Raw genomic sequence first — 20780 nt, 5'->3', positions numbered from 1 at the left:
ATGGCTCTCCATATATCTGGTCTAATAACGATGGTCATCTTTTATTTGTTGGTGCTGGGGATTGGGATCTGGGCTTTTTTGAAATCTAAGAAGATGGAGAAAAATTCAGCTGGTGGACAGGTGGAAGTTTCTTTTTTGGCTAATCGGAGGGTCACCTTGGCAGTGGGCGTCTTCACCATGACAGGTGAGTTCACGTAGAAGTGTGTGATCAGTAATTTGGTGCTAACTTCAAACACATTTTGCTTTGTTTTTTTTTAATGAAACAATATCTGTTTGCTTTTATAAAAGTAGTAACTTGTACCATGAATGTGAGACTTGTGTGTGCTCTGTCTTGTATGATCGGCTGCAGCTACTTGGGTTGGAGGTGCCTTTATCATTGGAGTTGCAGAGACTGTTTATGACCCCACAAAGGGGTTAATCTGGGCTCTCATTCCTCTACAAATATCAGTTTCATTCATCATCGGTAAGAACCTCTTACAGAGGAGTATTTACCTCCAAAAATATGCCTAAAATGGGCTATTTTCTTCAAAATAAGATCCACTCATACAGGATATGTCCTTATCTTCTATCATTACTTAAGATTTTTTTCTTAACTGTCCCCTTCTCTTAAAGGCAAATTTTGAATACCTTGACATTCCTCAGCGATCACTAAACTCTTAACCACAAGAATCGAACATAACCTGAAATCTAATTTCGGCACTGCTTTGATTGTTGTCTCTTTTGCTAAAGGTGGTCTGTTCTTCGCAAAGCCGATGCGGGATAAAAATTACATCACCATGATGGATCCCTTTCAGAGGAAGTATGGGACAACACTGACCGGGCTTCTCGCCATCATCCCTTTCATAAGTGAAGTCATGTGGGTTCCTGTCACGCTGATTTCCTTGGGTAATATAAACACACAAACACTTCCTTTCAGAAGTGTTGCCTAAAGGTGCTTTTTGTAGTTACCCTGCAGAATTTAGCCAAACATTTTCACAACCAGGGGGCAGCATTTTACCAGTTACCTCTAAACTTCATATTTTAAATACGGTTATATCCTCATAAGGATTTGCCCACTTAAAGAGCGTATTCACCAGTAACACTGGCTCGCCTGCAACATCTAGTGGTCCAAACTGGTATTACACAAACTACAGCATTCAACTTTAGTTGCCGTCTCTTCAATACAACACACAGGTGTTCTGTTTTTTTTTTTAACTCTTATTTTGTTATTTTTTGGAAGGTTTTAAAACTTCTAATTGCCTGTATTTGCCATGAGTATCTTTAAATATTTATAATGGTCAACATGATTTTCAGAGGTATCGATTATGTGTGTTTTTCTCCCAACAGGAGTCACACTTTCCGTCTTTTCCGATCTGCCCTTAAGTCTCTGCATCTGGATCTCTGCTGCGGTGGCCATCGTCTACACAGTTCTTGGAGGTCTCTATTCAGTTGCTTTTACTGATGTCATCCAGTTATCACTGGTGTTTTGTAGCTTGGTGAGTTTAATGTGACAACACATAAACAAGACTGCTTTTCCAACACGCCAGAGGTAAAAGTTATCTCTCGCAAGAAAGAGTGCACGTTACAGTTGAAGCAGATTCGTTTCTCAAAAGCTTTACTCTGTTTTTTTTTTTCCAGTGGTTGTGTGCTCCCTTCGTTCTGGCGAGTGATGTCTACACCGACCTCCGTCAAACGGCTTTCAACCACACATTTCAGGCGCCCTGGCTCGGCCGCCTTGAGCTTGATGACGTGTGGATATGGATCGATAATTTTCTCGCAATGGTGAGATGACATAACAGTAAAATGTTTCTAATGATTTAATAAGATCTGAAGTCCTTGAAACCTTATATTAAAACAAAAACATTGTATATAAAAGATTATATCAAATAAAGTGTAAAGTTGATATGTCGCTAATAAACAAATTGAACAAAAAGGCTGAAAAAATAAGAGGTACAATAAAAAAGAAACAGCGGGAGGAACATTAGGTTAACTGGCAAGAAGTAAGTAATGTGATTGGGTATAAAAAAGTCTCGTTAGGCAGAGTTTCTCAGAAGTAAAGATGGGCAGAGGTTCACCAATTTCCAAAAACCTGTCTACAGATTTCAGAACAATTTCAGAAAAATTTTACTCACGTAAAATTATGAAAACTTTAAATCTCTCCTCATTTACAGTGCATAATATCATCAAAGGAATCAGAAAATTTGGAGGAATCTCTGTGCGCAAGGACAAAGCTGAAAATCAATACTTGCCCTCAGGCATTTTGAGACATCTACATCATGAGTGTGATTTGCTTTTAAACTCTTGGCCCTGTATATGTTTTTATTTGTTAAAAACAAACTGTGAGCAATAAGTTCTTATGCTGGTAATTACTAAAACACAAGAAAATCTCTTGGTTTTAAAAAAAGTAGCTTAAAAAAATGAACATAGTAGATTGTGGGCTTGCTCTTTGTTTTCAGAGTGTTGGAAATTTGGCGTTTCAGGACTTCTATCAGAGGACACTCTCCTCCAGCTCCACGGCCACGGCCAGAATGATTTGTTTCATAGCGGCAGGTGTGGTCATTGTTCTGGGAATTCCACCTGTGCTGATCGGAGCTGTTGCAGCATCAACAGGTACACCTGACGTCTTCTTTCTTCCGGCTAAACCCTTTAGTTGTCCCCACAGCGGATCATCTGCCTCCATTTCACCCTTTTCCCTCTGCACATCATTTACTAAAAAAAATTCAAACACTACACATAAAACTTAACTAATATTCTTTTTACTCATCCAAATAGTTTTCATAGATTTTATTTTGAATTTATATTTTATCTGGCAAAAAGGGGCTTCCATACACGATGAGCCTTCAGCAGAATGATTCAGATGATCCAGAGATCAGAAAGGAGCAGGAGGACTCATATTTCAGTAACTTTAAACATTATGTTTCCTCTTATGCTTCAGACTGGAACCTGACCTCTTATGGCTCACCTTCACCCTATGAGCGAGGAGAGGCTGCCATGGCGTTGCCCATTATCCTTTTGCATCTTACCCCCACCGCTGTTTTCGTTGTCGGCATGGGAGCCATCGCCGGCGCTGCCATGTCATCCACTGACTCGTGCCTGCTGGCGGCAACCTCCATCTTCACCACCAACATCTACACCCTCGTTAGGCATCAGGTAGGAACAAAGTCGGTCAGAATGCGGAGTTCTTAAAAGTTTGTGTTGATATTTTGGGAAAAATGAGCTTTGGTGTTCTGTTTAGGTATCAGAGAAAGAGCTGCAGTGGGTGATCCGCCTCTCCATAGTGGTCGTAGGGACTGTAGGAACCTCACTCACCTACCTGGACAGCAGAACGTTGGCCTTCTGGATCCTCAGCTCTGACTTGACCTACACCGTCATGCTCCCCCAGCTGATCTGCATCCTCTTCGTCGGATCATCCAATGCCTACGGGGCTGTGGCAGGTTACGTTGTTGCCTTTGTGATGAGAGTGCTGTGTGGCGAGCCGGTGTTCAACCTTCCCGCCATCCTGCGTTTCCCTGGCTGCTCTCTGGAGGATGGTGTTTATGTGCAGCGCTGGCCTTTCAAGACCACTTGCATGCTGTCCTCTCTGGTCACCATCCTGGTATTTTCTTATGCGACATCGCTCTTGTTCAACAAGGGGATCCTCCCAGAGAGGTGGGACCTGTTCAGGGTGAAGACTCAAGAAGAAACAGCACCAGCAGATGGCGCCAGACTCGGTGAAAATGATAAACATGCATCTGAACCGATGTTGGACACAAGATGCTAAGTTTATCTTTTTTTCCTACATTTTCAAGTCTTCAGCACTTCTGCTATATTAAATGATGCACATTGGTAATGGCAATGTTGCCTGATTTCTGGATTACTTTTGTTGTTATGCAAAATAAAATGAACAAATGCCTTTTACTTCACAGCTAGTTAAACATTATGTTTACAATTACCTTGAGTCAGAAAACAATTAATCCCCACCAAGCTGCTTAGAGCACATTTTACATGTTTTTTTTTTTAATCATTATTTAAGAGAAATATCTGCTCTGCTGTAACAGCAGCATATTTGTGTATATCACTATTTGTGTGGGTAACTCCGTATAACAACCACTGCTAATAATGAACTGATTGTTAGTTAAACTTGAGTAAATAGCTATTTTACTGTTGACATTTCAATAATAAATATGTCGTACTAATCAGTGGGCATGTTATACTTTAAATCTGTTTATGTCATTAAGTTGTGCAATATAAAATTCCATACTGTGAAAAAGTTTGCCCCCTCTCTGATTCCTCATTTTTTGCACATTTCTCACGCTTATGCTATAAATTTTAATATCAGAGAGGTTAACCAAGTAAATTCAAAGTGCACTTTTTAAATGATTGCATTTGTTAAGGGAAAAATACAATGACGATGAATAAAAAGATGAACATAAAGTGTTTTAAACATATGATTAATATAATAGTGTCAGTACGTTTTCCATTAGCTGTTCATTGTTAGCTCGTCTGTCACGTTATTGTCTCCCCAAAAACACACCCATTGTGTTCTTGATTTTTTTAAAGTTTTTGCAGCATTTTTATATTATATATGCTTTTATTTTCTTATGTCGCAGTGTGTTTGACCTCTCAGAGCTACTGTAAAAAAAAAGAAAGAAAGAAACCTGACCCTATTTAAAAAAGTTGTCAGTCATCTTGCTGAGCTATTTTCAAAGCAAGAACTGAAAATGACAGAAACCTCCATTTAAAAAACCCCCAGACAAAGCTGAAAAACAGTGTAAACAATATCCATTTATTTAGATGTTTAGGAAATATTCTGATATAGTGAAGCTTTATTATTTAATCTTTGCACAAAGAAGACATCATTCGACACAGACATGTTACATTTAAAGGGAGTGACAAACCCAGCGACCCTCAACAATAAATATGCCGATGCGTCTTTACACTCTAGGCTTGGCGTGATATGCATTTAGAAACATCAAATGAAGAATTTGCAGAGCTGCGTGGATTTAGACGACACAACGACAACCCCCTTTAAGAAATGCATCATTCCCTCTGCGTAACTTGAGTCTCTGCGTAACCAAAATGATTACATAATTTTTCACAAATCATGACACAGAAAAAAGAAAGACAAGCAGCCAACAATAAAACACTCACAGTGCACTGGTGTGAGTTATGGCACAAAGTTTTGTCTTCTGTGACCTGACAGCACACAGAGAGGTTTGAGTGTGGAGGCCACAGCAAGCAGCTGAGTGTCACGAACACGGCAGACAGAAAACAACCTGACGTTACTGCGGGACTGTTTCAGTGGATACTCCTGGAGGTATGAGGTTCTCAGTGGACTAAATAAACCGATGTATGCAGACGTCTCTGTTAAGGCATGAAATGAGAAACGAGGTAACGTCTATCTACTGCATCGTCACAGTTGCAATAAAGATAAGAGACATCCCGTCCCCACTGCTCTGAATAGAAGACATCACAGACACAAACAGAACAGCATGACGAACACCAGGACAAGTGTCTCTGTAAATATTATATGCCTTTTTCTTACATATATAACTGCTATGTAAAGATACAGTCTTTGGTCCCAAATAAAATATTGTGCACAACATACACTTTAGAGTTAGAGCTGAACTCAATGAGACAATGGTAGGACATTATGACTGCATGATGATGGCGATAGCACAACCGGTGTTGGTTTATTTATCTACCGGTGAAGCCGCAATCTACTGCCTTCTTCCTAAAACTAACAAACAGATAAAACACATTCAAATGTAGTGTCTCTACATTTAAAAGGGGAATTGGTTGGTTTTTTGCTGTGTTTCCACAGCCAGGCCCCAAAGATGAAGCCTGGGATGACAGAGGCTGTGGGAGGGTCTACCATACAAAGTTCCTGATTGGTCACCATGATTTTCTCTCCAGTTATGGTGCACACTGTGGTCCGTGCCATAGTCTCTCCTATTCCTGCAGCCGTTACAACCCTTGCAATCCCTCCCATCTCTGCAACCCTCACAATTCCTACAACCCCTAATATCCCTGCTACCAATTTCTGCAATCTGTTCCATTCCTCCAACTACTGCAACCCCAGTAATCTCTCACATCCATGTAACTGTCAATCTGTGCAACTGTGGATTTTTTCTCTCCTTTTAAACGTGAAAATACGAGGTGCATATACATGAACACAAAGGTCGCAACTACTTCATAAGCTGCTGTGAGACTGTGCTGTAATACAGGGAGCACGATTAGACGGCGCAACATCTTCTCACATGAAAAAGTCATGTGACCATGTTTACAGTTTAGCGTTAGCCTTTCAGATTGCATCCACGCTAAAACCACAAAAAGTCAAAATTGTGTTGAATTTGTTTCGGTTATCCTGTTGAGCGTCTCTGATTTATCCTAAACTTTTATTTTTTAGCAGAGTTGATGGAAAAGTTTTTATCCACATCAAGATGTTTACTTTACAAACATCATCACTTAACAAAGCACTGGACATGATGGAGTTTTAGCTGGAAACACGTGTATTCGACTTTATGAACATTTTGAAGTGCAAATGACAGAAAAAAACATCTCTTTCTAAAATATAAAATCTCATAGACTTCTGGATTACAACATGTCATACTCCACTTCTATGTGATTAAAATACATATGCTGTGTTATATATTTATTCCCTTTACTCCATTTCAAATAAAGGTGCTAAGATAAGTCACTCACTTTATCTTTAGAATGGCTCTTTATAACGTTTATACAAATCTGCACCACATCACATGTTATATCATCTCCTTTTTCAATATAGACATATTTTCTATTTTAAATAGTCATTACTGAGTTAAATAATCCTTTCTCTTATCTTAAATAGGTATTTGATATCGTTGCTGAAAAAACATTTCTGCTCTTGGTGAGGACCAGAGATGAGACCTTATGTCGATTGCTGCTGTAACATACATTCAGCCCTCAGTCTGAGGACAGAGAAGATAAGAGAGTGACTCTGATTTGTCATATTTCAGACAGAGGAAGGAGTTTTCTTCATTTAGGAGACGTAAAGTCAAAACAGTCCTGTCCTTTCAAACTGTTTAAGACTTTCAGTAAAACCAAAAACTTTACTTTTTGTGTTTTATAGAGCATCTGGATAGAAAAAACATCCATCCGTCACCTCTCTCACACGTGGGACTCATCCAGGTCCAGGTCGACGGGTGAGAGGGGGAGGGGAGAGCGGCGGGGCGACCGGCGGGGGGGAGGAGGGGACAGCAGCGGGGTGAGAAGCGGGTTCTCGGTGCCGTCGTCCTCGCTGAGGTGCAGCAGGGTGTTGCTGCGCGGCAGCAGGGCGGTTGTGTCCTCGTCCCCGGGGCTCTCTCTGATCCTAGAAGGCCCCGGGGGTGGTGGAGGAGGAGGAGCAGCAGCAAGATGAGTTGGTGGTAATGGAGGTGGCGGCGGTGGACCCGGAGCGGGTGCTGTGCTCAGCACTGGGAGTGGCGGTGGAAGAGGAGAGGAGGTGCGGGACAAAGGGAGAGGGGAGCAGGTTCTGGAGAGGGGGAGAGGGGAGCAGGTTCGGGATGGGGGTGTTGGAGTGGAAGGCCGGGAGATGGATGGGGGAGGGGAGAGGCTGCTGCGTAGCCCCCACTGCTCTCTCTTCTCCTTGCTGCTTAATGCTTGAGGGACCTGTGTGGGAATACACCTGCTCCTGTAGTTTAGCTTTTAAAGGGCTACTTCACACATAAATGACATAAAATTATATTTTTATCTCCTTAAAATTAGAGGAATAGCTGCAGATGGTCATCATTCTGGTTTGAAGGCCGTAAAGGCGTGCCACAGGGCTCAATACTAGGTCCACTCACTGGCCACTTTGTTAGGTACAGTTGTTCAACTACTTGCTAGCACAAATATCTAATCGATCAACCCTTTATATTTAGGCATGTACACATCGTGAAGACGACTTGCTGAAGTTGAAACTGAGCATCAGAATGAGGAAGAAAGGTGATTTAAATGACTTTGAATGTGGCATGTTGTTGCTGGTCTGAGCGTTTCAGAAACTGCTAAGATTTTTCGTAAACAACCATCTCTGGAGTTTTACAGGGGATGAGCTGAAAAACAGAAAATCATCTCAAACTGAGTTCTCTGTACTCAAACGGCCCCCATAGTCATCAGATCTCAATCCAGAGCACCACTGGGTTGAATCTATACCACAAAGAATTAAGTGGTTCTGAAGACAAAAGGCAGTCCGACCCAGTACTAGCAAAGTGTACCTAATCAAAAAGCTGGTGAATATAAATCAGTAGATACTGCTACAAAAAAAAAATAGGATTTTTTTAGTGAACCAACTATGTAAGTACTTCAATTGTATTGTTTATACCACAACATGACATGGTATAAAACATGGCGATGGTAAGAAGAAGATGAAATAAATGTAGGTAACACTTAGTACTATAGTTTTATTTATTTTATTTAATGTCCACAGCATTCTGCATTTCCTCCTTCAGCTGGTCCTACCTGTGCATTTGTAGGTCCGTGCAGGTCAGCCAAGATCATGGCTGAAGAGGTGGGGGGTACTTCCAGGGTTGGGGACTTTGATGGGGCAGGACTCGTCCCTCTGCCTTCGCCCGGTGGGTCCACAGTGCTGGGAGTTGGAGGCTTGCTTGCCCCCGTGGATGCCTGCTGGCCTTGATTCTCTGTAAAGGTGACTGACCTCTTTTGGTCTCCATGCGCTGTGGGCAGACATGCATGCGCACGTGGTCAAAACAGAGACGATAGCGCCAGCTAGCAACTCGCTAACACATTAGCACCACCAAAGAGAGTGGAGGCAGGGAGGGGATGGGAGAGGGGGAGGCAGGGGATTGGGGGGGTAATGCAAGACAGACATGCAGAGCGTCCTATTGGGTGAGGTTGCAGATAAAAGGGACGAGCCGTTGCAGGGTGGAGAGGAAGGGTTACGAGTTGTGTCTCACCTTCACAGTCCAATAAAGTTTCTTTATTTCGAAACAAAAGCATGAGACAGAACAGAGTGAGAAGAGTCAGTCTGGTGGCAGGTGGTACAGCAAACAGCATTGGAACAAACACAGAGGTCGTGAATGGGGAGGACGGGTCAGTTCAAGTCAGCACACTGACAATAAATAAAGTATTGTTACAGGTATAAGTGTTTGTAAGTCTGGATTTGGATTGTGTGCTTGATCTGAAGTGCAGGGTGAGTTTTGCTGTTACTTTTAAAGATAGTCACGCATCCTGTTTCAGAGTTTTAAAACACATGATGCGCTTTCATCATCCCTCATCTAAGAAAAGACAGATGAAAGCATGTGTGCTGTTACCCAGTGGTTTGTTCTTGGGCTGGATGCTCCTGCGCGTTGTAGAAAGCCTCGCTCCAGATCGACCGCGTGGTTCGGTTTTTGGAATGGACAGCAGGGGGCGTCGCATCTACGGGAAATTTAAGAAAATCCACAAGATGGTTAGCCTGCCCACTGTATTGTAGCGCCTATGTGTGATGTCTTCCTCGTCTTTTTAGTAAATAAAATGCTTTTTAAAAACAGGTTTATGTAACACCTGTAACGGGACACAACCCAAGAATGACTGAATTATTTAAAATAAATACATTTCCACATCTATTTAAAAAATAATAATAATGATTTATAATAATAAACATGAACATAATACAGAAGAAAGTTCTATATATTATTAAAATGACCACAACAGTGATTGTAACAATATAACAAACTTATTAGACGTCTGAAAAATATAAATATATAAAATGAAAAATATATTAAAATAATATAAATCTATATTGCTTCAAAGACTTTGTCTTTTTTATCCCCACATTGTTTAAGCATTTTTAGGGTGGCTTATTTTGATAACTTGATTGATAATCAACCCCGACTGTTTGCGCAGACGCCACTCCTCCCTGAGCCTGGTTCTGCTAGAAGTTTCTTCTTGTTAAAACAGAGTTTTTCCTTCCCACAGTTGAGCTCTTGCTCACAGGGGCTCGTATGATTGTTGGAGTTTTGTGTGTTTATTTGTATTATTGTATTGGTCCTTACCTTACAATATAAAGCACCTTGAGGCAACTGTTTTTGGGATTTGGCGCTATATAAATAAAACTGAACTGAAGTGAATTTCTTTTATTTTATGTGTGTGTCTAAAAATACTTTTAAATTCTATTTTCTTGTAATGTATTTGCTTAAATGTGAATTAAGATAGCACATACTCAATGCCATCAAGTTACATGGACACATGGGACACATGAAAAAAGGTGATGTCCACACCTGTCTGAGTCCTCGCTTTCTTCCTAACGGGGGCTGGATCAGGAGGTTCTGACCTGGTTCGCTCTGCACACTGGCCACCCTGATGCAGTCAGTCATAAAGAGACACACACACACACACACACATTCACGTGCGCACATTCACGCAAAACACACAGAAATACGTCACCATAAAGGGACTGAAAAGCAAAGATTACCCAACCGTCGATAAACGCAACTTTGATCACAATAAGATGTCGCTGCTACTCTACCCATTCACTCACTACACAATACACACAATGTGCTACAAGACACCCAATCACAGTACGGAAAAGAATAACAGTGCTGCCATGATTCAAACACTGAAAACACAACAGGGGAGTAGTAGGGCCTGGAGTGGCAATCCTGACAAAGCAACTTGTCTTGTTTTTTGTGCTACAAATGCCCCTGAAACACCTGAAATGTCCCCATCTAACCATGAAACAGTCATACGGCATATTTAAAGTTAGCTTCTAAACAAAAAACAACAACTAAAGTGTCCATTGTTTGTATTTTTTTGTGTTGCCACCCCAGTTCCCTCGTGCCCCTCCAGATTGGTATCCACAATAGGACGCCCAATTTGATCAGCGAAAAGCCTGATAGACACGTAAACAGTATGAAACACCATGGCACCGATGAGAGGCTGACTTTAGTGATGGCACATTAACTGTAAAGAACCACAGCTAACAGAGAAAGAACAGAGGCAGAGCTCCCTGGCCCCAGGGGCTCTGAGACCCTTTTTAACATTTTTTTTTTTTGTAAAAGGGGGAGGGGGCCTGGTTAGGATAGCACAGCGGATGAGCTGAGAAGATGAGGGTCAGTGTGGAGCTCAAGGGGAAGTGAGGGGGGTTAAGGGGATAGAGACAAGGCACATTAGACCCACACAGAAAGAGATAGAGACGGGTAAGTGGGAGGTGGGGGGGCGGAGGTGTGACTGGCCGAGGCGATTTGATTCGATGCGGATGAGTGATCAACAGTGAGGCGGCCGATAGAGGTGGCCGTCCTGAGGTGATGCCCCTCCCAGTGGCAGACAGATGCAAGAATGCACCAACGGGACACAGACAGAGAGAGGGCCACTGTACCTAGAGAGGTTACCCTCCTGCAGAAGACCCTGGGACTCATCTAGCACATTGGGTTCACTGTAAAAAGGGGGGCGAAGCGGGAAAATGGGAGTTTAGGGAGTGTAGTGAGATCCATCACCACCCTGAGCCCCTTCCTTAGCAGGGTTTATATAAGCCAGGGTGTTTCCTCTAACCAAAAGTAACCAAAGGCAGAGCAGACTTTTGATTTTTAACATTCTTACCATGAAACAGAGTCTTAACACTGCTTAATAAAAAACATGATAAATCAACAGAGATATACATAGATAAATATGACTGTGGTTGTGGAATATGACTGGTTGATTTCTCGTCCATCGGTCGGCTCTACATGTTACATAATAAACAGGAAAGAGTTGAACATTTCATGAAAGCTGCTCTGAAAACAGAAATAATCTCATTAGTTTAACCAGCAGGATAGAAGCACAGTGGTTCTCAAATATAGCTGTGAAGTTTAGACACTTTAGCTTTTTGTAGTCAAGAGTCAACGTATTTGAGAGTGAAGCTATCAGCTGATTTTTTTATTGGTTAGCAACCTGCATTCATAGATCGCAAGTGTAGAAACATATTAATAAAATCCTGGAACATGACATTACAAAGGAGATGTACGTCAGGCACTCAGGAGCCTTGATTGTGAAGCATAAACTCGCTGTAAGCCTCTGACGTCTATAACTGACGACATATGTTTCAGTTAGAAATTTGCACTGTAGCTACACTATGTGGTAAGCACAAGCCCCTCTAAAACTGCACCAAAACCTATGCAGGATTAGGACTTTTTCAGGGCCCCTGAAAAAAATTACTGGGGGGACAAATGTCAGAATTAATCTCCTGATTGACTGTTTTTGTAGAATTCTTTGATTGATCTAAGAAATCAAACTTCTGAGATTAATGTCAAAATTAATCTCATGACAAAGAGTTATATAAAAATGATTACTATCTTCTCAGAATACTGAAATTATTGTCAGGATTCAGACTTTTTCCACTCAGAGTTTTGAGATAAATGTCAGAATTAATCTCGTGACTAAGATTAATGTTCAAATTCTGACTTTTTTCTCTGAATTCTGAGAACAAAGTCAGAATTAATTTTTTTCTTCTCAGAATTCTGAGGGATAAAAAATCCAAAAGACACTCCCCATTTCTTATTAGTGGCCCTAATCCTCTTCTGCATTAACCTGATGTGTACCTCCCTAATGTAACTGCATGTGGCACCGATGTGGCCTGTAACTATTGTGATCAGCACAGCTGAATCCAGCTAATGTTTTGCCAAAGCTTTGTAATTAATAAATGAAAAAGGAACAATTCTTTTCTGAATATAAGGAATACTAATCATAGCATTAATATAAGGACTCACGAATGTCAGTTAACCCCTGGAGAGAGACTGGTGAAAACACTGGATGGTACAGGGGGGAATTTTGTGACCTAGTGACAGCCTGTAACCATTTGCTGGTCAAGGAAAACAGATAGTTCAGAACAACTGGTTTCCAGGTGACTGGTGCCTTAATGCAGGTTAAACAGAGCTGGTCACTGTAGGCCTTTTTACTCCTTTGTTTCCTGTTATAAAGCTGGCTGTTTGATCATGCAGGATCTGCAGTTAGCTCTATTTTTCAGCCCTTTTGTTTTCTCCCTTTCACTCGGTCTGACATCGCCTTTTAATGGCTAGTGAGATTATTTCTGCCTTCACACCATTTCATCTTTACTTTTCAAGTACAGGAAGAACAACTTGCATATTGCAGCTAACAACTAACTACTAAACCACCATTTTTTGTTTGTTTTTTAACCGATAAAGACTAAACAGATTGAATTAAAAAAAGATTTTCACTGAACTAGGTGTGACTGTTTTACATAAGTGCTTATCTGTGGCTCCCAGGTTCAGTGGGAAATGTTACCTGTGGCTGGGCAACATGGTGGTGCGGGGGGCCTCGGGCTGAGAGGCCGCCGAGCCAGTGGCGTGGCTGGAGAAACGGCGCTGTGACATCACCCTGGGCATGAAGGCTTCGTGCTCGCTCACCACGCTGGGAATGCTCATGGAGTCAACTGCAGCGAGAGGAACGTAGAGTGGTGAGTTCACTTTAAAGGAAGTGAACAGGAATGAGTGAGAATAGCTGGTGAAAACAAGGGAACAGTGTTTCTGACTCTCTTCATCGTCCTCGTCGGTACGGCTGAGCGTGTCCTGTGAGGGCTGCCGTGACGGTTGGCTGTCCTGCTCCCAAACTGTTCCAGTGCCTGTGTTGGATCGCGACATTGTGGCCAAACTGAGGCGGTAGGCTGACGTGGAGGTGCCCACCGTGCTGATGGATGTCTTGCCCTGATATGCTGTGGGGTGGGAAACGCCATACGTGACTGCAGAGTTGATAGCTTCTATTTGAAAACACTTACAGGACAAGTTCACCCTGTTTATCCGTCTATATTACTGATTCCTTTTACGTGGACATTTTTTTAAAAACATACTCATGTTCCATTAAGAAATTAAACATACAGACATACACAGCAATCATCTCCTGTCAGATTATATCAGGGTATTTGGACTGCAGTATGTTGTACGTCAGTATGTGTGTGACGAGAAGCCAAAAAACACTAGATGGATAAAATGGGATTTTTAGATGAACTGTTCCTTTAATTTTTTTAGTATGTAGCTCCTGACCCGAGCCGCTGTGCACAGCCTCTTTGAGGATCTTGAGCTCATTGTTGAACTCTGCAAACAGTGAGCTCTTGCAGAGAGGTCGTGGGATGAAGCGCCGCTCCAGCTGATCAGCGATGTGGTGGCGCGCTGTGATCTCTTCCTGGGAATCGGCCGGCTGGGTCAGCAACTGGAAAAGTAAGATGGAGGAAAAGTGAGGAAGATGACAGCAAACTTTTCAGGAGTGCTGAAGGAGCAGGAGGCTCCTGAAGTCCCCTACCTTGCACTGTATAAAGGGTCTGAGCAGGACAAAAATAGGGATCCGGGTTCGGACGATAAAGTCGATGAAGTCCCAGAAGGCCAAGCCGCCCACCTTCCTCAGAGCCATCTCCTTCACCTGCAGGCTCAGCCGATACCACTGGTTCCCCAGCGAGCGCTCGAAGCAAACCAGCACCACCTTCAGAGCTGTGGAGGAAGGAGGATGAGAAGAGGAAGACAAAGCAAAGCTATAAAATGTTCTCCCCTCTTCTATTGTACCTAAATAAGCAGCCTGGCTCGTGGACTCTGCTAATCCCTCCCTACGCAGATCTTTCCCAGGGTCACCCGGCGTGGAGCAGTGAGCCGGAGAGGCGTCAAGCATAAAGTTCTTGGTGCGGGATGTGGAGATGATACGAGGGGGAAGCAGGATGTTGATGACTGTCTGTAGGAGCAGGAAGACCTCCGGCTGCTCCAGGTGGGGGCTGTCTGCATTGAGAAAACAAAACAAAAGCAGGAAATACAAAAAACCCTGAGCAAGATGCTGATTGGCGTTTTAAGTCTCCTCCTCCAATCGCACCAATAAATCACCTTTGCTCCCGGAGCCTACAGTTAACACGAAGGGAATGAGCAGGTTGAGCAGCATCCCCTCCCGCCTTTCCTGACTGGTGAAAGGTGAGATCACGTGACTGAGGGGGAAGTCTTCCTTCAAGGCCTGTGGAGAAGCGCGAGGGAATTAGCATTAGCACGCGGAGCAGCTGCTTTATGAGTGGGTGTTTGATAGGGTCATCTCGCCATACCTGAATCTGCAGAGCAACCAATCGGACCACGGCGGTGCTAAAGGGCAGAGGCGGAGACAGGTAAGGGCTGAGGTGGAGGAGTGGCAGCCCGTCCGCCACACTGGAGGGGCCGACCACACCCATCACCTGACAACAGACCAGACAAACCACCCCACCAAAAAACTTAAGAAAATGCTAAAAAAAAAAGAAAAACAACTTTGCTTTTCAACATCTTTGCAGTCCCATACCAGGTTGACGCAGACGTTGATAAGCGAGCGCAGGTGAGGCAGGAACGAGATGATCGGCTGTCGCTGCAAGGTCAGGCAGATCCCCTCGATCAGGCTACTGGCCGCCTCCCACTCCACCTGTCTCCTGGAGAACAAACAAGTACACACCACCACCCCCCGAAACCACATACAAGCACATTGTCATGAGTTTTAAAAAAAAAAGAGCTCACAGGGAAAAACAATTCTGCCCCTGAAGGGAGTTTGTTTGTTTGTAACCAATCTAGTGTCGACAGTTTTCAAGATATCACCTTCAAAGTTGGTAAAATGGTAGATATGGTACAACCTATATTAACCCTCTCAGGCTCAAATTAAGTTTCTGTTGCTAATGCATAAAAGAATACCTGCAGTGGTACTTCTGAGTAAAAAAACTCATAAAATATGTATGTGGGGTAATCTGCAACGCCTGCCTTGAGAGGGTTAACAACTATTTTTTATGGCCCGTCTTCAAACTTCACATCAACATACTAAGCCTTGGGGGACATTAGCACCCAAGGTCAAAGTTGACCTTGAAAAGAAACTTCAAGAAACCACATCAAGGAACATTTCAGATGAAAGTGCATGGAGAGAGCTGCACAACACACTCAATATTTTTTCATTATGATGCCCTACGATGGCACAATGTTGCCATAAAATTTCACAAAATTACACAGCATGAATACATATTCAAATCTCAAACTTTTAGAGCTCATAGAAGTCAAAGATTGCATCAAAGACAACAAATGTCGCAAAGCTCACAAACATAGCCAACTAAACACTGCAGCAACAGATCCGCCTCAGAGCAGTGTTACCTCTCAGCTAGCTGCCTCCAGTCTACAGTCAGGGAAGCTTTTCTGTACTCTTTATTACCAACATTTATGCATTTATGTATATATGCAAATGGCCCTCTGTGATAGTTTTACTCCAACTTTCTACAGTTTTTTGCAGGATTGGACCACTGGAAAGGCGAGGATAATGAAAAGTTATGTGAAACGTGTGTTTGGTTTTTTTACTTTAGAGCAGTATTACCGCAATACTCAACATACTGCAAAACTTTAAAAACTACAATAGTATTGTATTGTGGGCTGTCTGGAGATTCCCACCTCTAGTAAATACCTGACCATATGAATAAGGACTTTCAGGAGACAAGTTCACTGAAGTCCCTGAAATATTTGGATGTGTGCGATCTGACGGCAGCAGATGTGAAGGCCTGATGTTTTGTCTATAGCTTCTCAAGTACAAGTAACATAATATTCTTTAAAGCAGTCTAAATCAGTAGAAGACGACACAATCACGATGAATTACTTTTACTGAAACATGCAGAGAAGTTGATTTCCAGTTCCAGCTCTTAAGATGAAATATTGCAGCTTTAGTGTTTGACTTGGTTTTTATGTATGAAATTTATTTTATGAAATTTCTTGAAAATAGAGATTATAACTGTGATTATTTGTATCATTACACTGGTAATTCTAATACCAGCAGGTTTCTTGGTCATTACTGCATCAGAATTGTGGAAAAATCTTAGCAAACAAAAGTTTAAATTAAAGCATTAAAAACTTTTTAAGATGCATCAAAATTTTAAAATACGCATATAAAGAAAAAAGATTTTTGCATTGCATCACATCTATAAGGGTGATGAAGAATTCGTTCTTCATTGTGAGCTAAATAAAGACTAAAAAGACAACATAACACCTATATGTTGCTTTCCATGGCCAAAGACTGGACACTCCAGGCATAGAGGAACGCTGCCACTGATCCATTGTTAGAACAAACATCGTCACACACTTTTATGCCATTACGCATTTAAACTCACAGACAGGAAAACACAGTCCACAGAAGCACTTACGGTACAGCACCCACGAAGGCAGCGCTACAGAGGACAGTGCCAAGAAGCCGTCTATTCACTGTACACACCACGGCAGCGGCACAGCACGATACACTCACAGGGAGACGGAGAAAGAAGAGGGATTGTGTTCAACAGACCTGCTGCATAAAGCCTGAGGGCGAGCGCACCTGAGCGTGGGCATCTTGTGGATCTTGTTGAACATGCGGTCCAGCCTCTTGAGGATGAGGATGAGGGCAGGCCGGACGGCCTCGGACGACCAGTCGGTGATGGGCAGCATCTCCATGATGTAACGCCGCAGCCCTCGGCTCTCCATGGTCAGGGTGTCGTAGGGCGCCAGCTTCAGCAGGGCGTGGGCGATCTCTGCCAGCCTGGGGGCAGTAACATTCATTCAGTTCAACTTACAAGTGCTTTTTAGGATACAGCTTTAATTAACTAAGGAATGTGAAGAAACAACTTTACTGACTTTATTCCCAAAATGTGTGTATTGTGTCAACGAGATATCAACCGAAGTTGAATTAGGGCCGATCTGCAATAGTGTATAACACTATGCATAAATGCATAGTACGTGTAAATATTAATTAATATCTTAAGAACAAACAATTGCCACAACAGCAAGAAGGAAAACAAGTTTGAAGTGCCTTAAGTTTCAAAATAAGAGCAAGTTAATTGTCCACTAGTCAATCGACTATAGATACCTACAGAAGAGGATTAGGGCCACTGGAAAAAAAAAAGTGGGCATATCTTTTTTTCTTCTTTTCAGGAATTCTGAGAAAAAACTCTGAGTTCTGAGATTAAAGTTAGAATTCTGAGAAAAAAAATCAGACTTTTTTCTCAGAATGCTGTATTTTTTTTTCCTCAGGATTCTGACTTTAACCTCGGAATTCTGGCTTTAATCTCACTTTAACTCTGACTTTAACCTCGGAATTCTGACTTTAACCTCAGAATTCTGACTTTTCTCAGAATTCTGACTTTAATCTCACTTTAATTCTGACTTTAACCTCGGAATTCTGACTTTAATCTCACTTTAATTCTGACTTTAACCTCAGAAATCTGACTTTAACCTCACTTTAATTCTGACTTTAACCTCAGAATTCTGACTTTTCTCAGAATTCTGACTTTTCTCAGAATTCTGACTTTAATCTCACTTTAATTCTGACTTTAACCTCGGAATTCTGACTTTAACCTCAGAATTCTGACTTTAACCTCAGAATTCTGACTTTAATCTCACTTTAATTCTGACTTTAACCTCAGAATTCTGACTTTAATCTCACTTTAATTCTGACTTTAACCTCGGAATTCTGACTTTAACCTCAGAATTCTGACTTTAACCTCGGAATTCTGACTTTAACCTCACTTTAATTCTGACTTTAACCTCAGAAATCTGACTTTTTTCTCAGAATTCTGACTTTTCTCAGAATTCTGACTTTTCTCAGAATTCTGACTTTTCTCAGAATTCTGACTTTAACCTCAGAATTCTGACTTTAACCTCAGAATTCTGACTTTAACCTCAGAATTCTGACTTTAACCTCAGAATTCTGACTTTAATCTCACTTTAATTCTGACTTTAACCTCGGAATTCTGACTTTAACCTCAGAATTCTGACTTGAACCTCGGAATTCTGACTTTAATCTCACTTTAATTCTGACTTTAACCTCGGAATTCTGACTTTAATCTCACTTTAATTCTGACTTTAACCTCGGAATTCTGACTTTAACCTCAGAATTCTGACTTTAACCTCAGAATTCTGACTTGAACCTCGGAATTCTGACTTTAATCTCACTTTAATTCTGACTTTAACCTCGGAATTCTGACTTTAATCTCACTTTAATTCTGACTTTAACCTCAGAATTCTGACTTTAACCTCAGAATTCTGACTTTAATCTCACTTTAATTCTGACTTTAACCTCAGAATTCTGACTTTAATCTCACTTTAATTCTGACTTTAACCTCGGAATTCTGACTTTTACCTCAGAAATCTGACTTTTTCCCCTCAGAATTCTGACTTTTCTCAGAATTCTGCCTTTAACCTCAGAATTCTGACTTTTTCATCAGAATAATTTTTCCTCAGAATTCTTACTTTAATCTCAGAATAAGACTCATAAGAAATGCTAAAAGCATTTTGTAATTTAAACACAACAAAGTAAAGCCTGTGTGTTATCCATCTAGTGCTGAATGTGTGAAAGAATGTAGGTGGTGAGAATTAATGAGTCATAACTTTCTGACTAAATCTGCTGATGCCCAGCAAATACTTCAAGTTACAGTTAGTAATTTTTATGTTATTTCACCAAAAAGCATTCTGTACTCCTAAATATATCTAGAATAGTTTGTAATTACATCTTCCAGCGAGCTGAAGCAGTCTCATATCAATAATGTAATAAAAGCATGAAGCAACGAGACAATAATGTCACAGTCATCTGAATAAAATCTCATCTTCTTTCTCCTCACCTCAAGCTGAAACCCTAACCCCTAACCCTTAGGCTGAAAATCCCATGTTCCCTCTGACAAATAGTTTGATTACATTCTCACACTGAATGAGAGTTTATCTAATACATTTCAACCAACAGTGTTAGATACACGTCAAAGAAAGTTTCACTGATAGAGGATAACAGTTTAGCATATCCTTAACAAGTCACCTCAGTACTGCTGGTCAGAAGTGAGCTTCACTGACTCATCGACTCATTTTGGACTCCCTTCACAAAGTTTTACAGCCTCCTTCAGAGTAAATGAAGCTGGATGCTTCTCAGTCTGCATTGACAGCTGAGGTAAACAGTGGAGTGACAGGGAAAAATTCCAGGGTGGATTTGAATTTGATCCAAACATTAGTGGAAACACAGATACTGAACTGTTTGTATTTCATCTCTCTTGGCTGACTGAAACATGTTTGTCCTATAGCAGCCACTGTAGTTAGGGTTATGCACTTGAATCTCAATGGGTAAGAAAACTAAATAATTTGACAAATTTACACACTGTAACTAAAATCAGCTGCTATTTCATCGCACACCTCATGTGGGACTTGATGTCCAGTAGCTCCAGAGCTGTGACCCGCGGCTCGCCTGCAACGTTCTGCAGGATTTTGAGCCGTGGCCCGCAGTGTTTGTAAAACTCGGTGCAGATGTTCAACAGGGACTCCCGTGGACGGCGAAACTCCTCCCTGGCAATGCGCTCGTCCAGCTCCTCCCTTGGCATGCCCTGGCCCTCCTCCAGCAGGTGAAGATTGTCCCTGACAATACAAAGATCTCCTCAGTCTTGGTTTTCAAACTCCAAAACTGCACTATAGTCATCTATTCTGAGACAGGTGAGAGTTAAAGTTCTGACCTGGTGTTGACCCCTCCGGACATGGCGTGGTTAGCCGTAGTGCCGCCCTTGTGGCCCTGATCACAGCGAGATATCTGGGGAGCCGTCATGGGCCTGTGGACGATCAGATGACAACAACTAAGAGGAGCTAAAAGCAAATCTAGACTCAGTTGTGTCTGCATTGGTAAGAGACAAACCTTGTGAGGGTTTCAGAGCTGTAGAGCAGGGCCTGCAGAGACGTAGCTAGGGCAGCGATGGCCGCAATCTCATCTCTGGCAGCCGAAGCAGACTCCATCGTAACTGTGTTGCTCTTCAGTTTCTGGAGGTAGCAGGGAACCAAGGCCTCCAGCACCATCAGCATCTGGAGACTGGAGAGGGAAGCATGGATAGTATGAGGACAGAAAGCAACTGACAGAGA

General features: G+C 42.0%; 2 protein-coding genes across 4 annotated transcripts in view; one reads left to right on the top strand and one right to left on the bottom strand.

Moving 5' to 3' along the window:
- LOC146608110 (high-affinity choline transporter 1-like) lies at positions 1-3739 on the top strand. The gene is made up of 8 exons (XM_085348088.1): positions 1-184; positions 350-463; positions 730-885; positions 1327-1475; positions 1618-1761; positions 2436-2589; positions 2915-3129; positions 3215-3739. The coding sequence occupies exons 1-8, from the start codon at positions 1-3 to the stop codon at positions 3737-3739; spliced, it is 1641 nt and encodes a 546-aa protein (XP_085204214.1).
- A 3368-nt stretch (positions 3740-7107) lies between these two features.
- The window catches only part of unc80 (unc-80 homolog (C. elegans)), a 68025-nt gene continuing 54352 nt past the window's right edge, over positions 7108-20780 (bottom strand). Inside the window, exons 51-68 of one of the 3 annotated variants that reach the window (XM_085347539.1) lie at positions 20560-20730; positions 20384-20476; positions 20070-20288; positions 17236-17436; positions 15208-15331; positions 14981-15106; positions 14772-14895; positions 14463-14669; positions 14206-14390; positions 13950-14115; positions 13442-13621; positions 13195-13342; positions 11294-11350; positions 10197-10275; positions 9249-9354; positions 8892-8912; positions 8437-8651; positions 7108-7608 (exon numbers count right to left, since the gene is read on the bottom strand). In XM_085347539.1, the coding sequence (XP_085203665.1) occupies positions 7108-7608; positions 8437-8651; positions 8892-8912; positions 9249-9354; positions 10197-10275; positions 11294-11350; positions 13195-13342; positions 13442-13621; positions 13950-14115; positions 14206-14390; positions 14463-14669; positions 14772-14895; positions 14981-15106; positions 15208-15331; positions 17236-17436; positions 20070-20288; positions 20384-20476; positions 20560-20730 (2923 nt within the window). Of the gene's footprint in view, positions 7628-8436; positions 8652-8891; positions 8913-9248; positions 9355-10196; positions 10276-11293; positions 11351-13194; positions 13343-13441; positions 13622-13949; positions 14116-14205; positions 14391-14462; positions 14670-14771; positions 14896-14980; positions 15107-15207; positions 15332-17205; positions 17437-20069; positions 20289-20383; positions 20477-20559; positions 20731-20780 lie in introns of all 3 variants that reach the window. The other 2 variants (XM_085347537.1, XM_085347538.1) reach the window with 2 other exon arrangements.

This window comes from Diplotaxodon limnothrissa, linkage group LG23 (assembly GCF_057381915.1).
Source record: "Diplotaxodon limnothrissa isolate DT_005_m linkage group LG23, D_limnothrissa_male_GT1.1, whole genome shotgun sequence".
NCBI classification, from domain to species: Eukaryota; Metazoa; Chordata; class Actinopteri; order Cichliformes; family Cichlidae; genus Diplotaxodon; species Diplotaxodon limnothrissa.
Note: the sequence above shows the minus strand (reverse complement) of the source record. Positions and strands in the feature narration are given on the sequence as shown.